We start from the raw sequence: 3162 nt of genomic DNA, 5'->3' as shown, positions 1-3162 counted from the left end.
GGGAAAACCGAAGTTTGATAGTTCTCATTATTGAAGTGAAAATTATTGCCAGTATCAAAGTTATTGAAGATCTATTATTGCTCTTTCATTGAACTGCTTGATGGTTCTTCAGTCTTAATTCTTGATAAATAAGTTCTATAAACTGTGTTGATATTTACCTTTCAGTATACTTGGGAACAAGCTGAATTTGACATCATTCAGAGGAAAACTAGGATTAGCCTCCATTTTAATCTACATAAACAGCATAAAAAGATTCGCCACGCATTTAGCTACAGCTGGAGACTGTAAGTTCTGTCATTTACTCGTGATGCTTTTGTTCTTGTCACATATTACTTTTGTTTAGCCTTATCATTATGCTTAAAATAATTTGCATTTGTTTTATGAGAAATTTGCACTGTTGGCCATAACCTGTTTTCCGACTAGCTGGTTGGTCTTCAACCTTTCATTATAATAGTTGGGGAAAAAGTTACCGTTTCATAAAGTTTGATATATTTTGTGCCAGCTGGTCCTTGCCTGAAATTAAGGAATCCTTGGAAGAAGCTGGTTTTCGATCTGTCCACTTTTGGATTCGGAATATGCCAGATAGTGAAGAAATTAGATGTATGGACGGGTTTCCTGTTGGACGAGACTTGAAATATGAAGAAGTCACGAGTTTCCAACAACAGGATTCATGGAATGCTTATATCGTTGGTGTTGCATAGTCATTCCTTAATGGTATCGACCTCCTGTTATTTGAAGTCATTATCAGATGCAGGAAGATACGTGCAAAAAGCTTGGGTAAGTTGAGGAGTTTACTTTGTACGTGCTTTTGATATTCTTCTCAAATTACACTCAATTCCTTACAAGTACCTACATGGCTAAAATACACATGGCATGCTTGTTCGTGAAATTGACAATTATCTTGTTAATCCAAACAGGTAGATTGTTGGCAACATGCCGTTGATATGCTTGAAAGGAATGTCATTTCTTGGTAGTACTCGAAAGTTACTATGTACACAAGGAAAATGCAACTAAGGATGATCCTTTGAGCAGTTGAATGAGCAGAGACTGTATATTTTTTACTGAAATTTTTCAGGAAGTCTTTCCGACTATAAATGATTGCATGACACATTTAGACATATTTGGTAAGCAGTATTAGATATGACTATCAATGCAACATGATTTTAGTTTCTTCTTTTTTTCTTGACGTTTATTTCTTTTTTGATGATTTCGTCATTGCATTTTTCTCACACACCTATATTTCTTAAAAATCAACTGAACGCCATATGGGCAATTTGCTCGTGTAAATTAAATTCAATGGTCTGTATTGGAGAAAACTAGGTCAGGATTTCAACGTGGGTTTATCCTGCTCACAAAGGTTGTCCTTTTCTTATGTTACAGTGCATAATTCTATCCTTTTTCTTGGCAGCCAAATTCCGAGGGTTCCACACTACTTTCATTTAGGTGTGTCAAATTATACACATAAATCATTGCAAAATAGCTGTAAATAATGCCAAGAAAATATCTGCTGAATCAGCCAGAGCTAACACTAGGAGGTCCAAGCAAAGAGTAAGCTTATTCAAACTATCTTCAAGTGGGTTCTCTTCCTCTCTGAAAATTTATCCTCTTTTAGTTTTCTTTTGATTTCTAGGCTTCACTGATCTTGCCATGATATCATTTGATCTTGAATTGTAAGGAAATGTTAACACCTACTTGTGTCCCACATCGTAGGCTAAGTTTAGTTTGTGGTTTTAACCAATTGGCCATTCTTCCCTTGCAAACACTTTTTCAAGGTGATTCTTCTATTGTGGTTACGATTTTGAACGGCGGAGTAGGTGGTGGAGTGGCAAGGGTTCGGATTTGTAGGAGGTGGAGTAGGGAGTTGATGAACACGGCAATCTTGGAATATGAACAAGTTAGATGCCATTCTACATAACGTAAAGGGCAACAACGGGCTCTTTGTGATCTTATCGTTTTGATGTCCAACTTTATGAAGTTAGGTTTTACTTCTCAACTTCGATAAGAAATTTCCATGAGGGCCATACGATGATTTTGATGGTTTCTATCGTTATGAAATTAGTTGTGTAACTATAATGACATATTGATCATCAAGTTGCAAATCCGGCAATAAATTGGGGACATGCTTTGCATTTTCTCTGACAAATTATGAATACATTTCAGGAAAAAATAAATAAAAAAGTGGAAAGTTAAAATAGGGGGCATGAAGTTATCTCCAAACTTTGATCAATAAAAAGTTATTTAATTCAAAACTTATAATTAAACTTACGAAGCTTAGCCAAACAAGCTAAAAAATTGTATCTTTCAGCTTCACCTTTCAGTGTATATCGAATTTGACATGCTTCTCCAAGCATTGTGGCATAAACATGCTTATGTGTTTTGTTCTTGTTTTACTTTATTTGATTGTATGTATTCTTCTATCAATGAAGTAGTACACTAAGGACGTGTTTGGTTACCCAAATTTCTATAAGAGAAATCTTGGTCTTTTTTTGTCTTTCATGAAAAAGAACGACAACGAAGTGTTTACAAGAGTTTATATGGGACATGATTGTAAGTTATGGCAAATGGGAATTTGATCCAACAGATAAAAGCAACCTTTTTTTGAGTAATAACGAGGCTCTATTCAATTTTGGCAAAGATTTAAAGACAAGTTAATTCTGATCAAGTTGAGCCTCTATTTATCCTAGCAACTTCCGTGGAGTCTATCATCTATTTTTATAGTGTATAACATCACCACTCGAAACATGAGGAAATTTTTTCTCACATGACACTTTAGATCGACAAAATGAAGTTGTTCCACTACTTTTGAGTTTGTAAATAATGTCCAATTTTTTTTCACAAAAATACGAAATTCTTCCGATTTACTTTTGCACGGATTTTAAATCATCTAGACATTTTCATTCTCATCACACAAGATAAAATTGATTAAAATATGTAGTCCATTTAGATAATCTAATCTTTCTCACCAATTTTACCAAAAGTGCATAGACAATGCAACTCAACTCTTGACGCAGACGATCATGGTGCGTCCTCGTTTCAGAATTTTCTAATTTGATTTTCGTACTTTAATTTTTAGAAAAAAATCTGATAAAAAACACTAGTCATTTTGTATGGTCGAATGATTATATTTGATAAACCTTTTGACGGTTGTCGAATATGATTTCA

At 34.3% G+C, this 3162-nt stretch overlaps 1 protein-coding gene across 1 annotated transcript in view; it reads left to right on the top strand.

Annotated features, from left to right (window-relative positions):
* Positions 1–1177, top strand: part of LOC111383056 — a 5765-nt gene extending 4588 nt beyond the window's left edge. The window contains exons 3-5 of the mRNA XM_023007117.1: positions 144–284; positions 503–777; positions 918–1177. Of these exons, the coding sequence (XP_022862885.1) occupies positions 144–284; positions 503–701 (340 nt within the window). The 3' untranslated portion in view covers positions 702–777; positions 918–1177. The remainder of the gene's footprint in view (positions 1–143; positions 285–502; positions 778–917) is intronic.
* The last annotated feature ends 1985 nt before the right edge of the window (positions 1178–3162 follow it).

This window comes from Olea europaea, unplaced genomic scaffold, assembly GCF_002742605.1.
Source record: "Olea europaea var. sylvestris unplaced genomic scaffold, O_europaea_v1 scaffold261, whole genome shotgun sequence".
NCBI classification, from domain to species: Eukaryota; Viridiplantae; Streptophyta; class Magnoliopsida; order Lamiales; family Oleaceae; genus Olea; species Olea europaea.
Note: the sequence above shows the minus strand (reverse complement) of the source record. Positions and strands in the feature narration are given on the sequence as shown.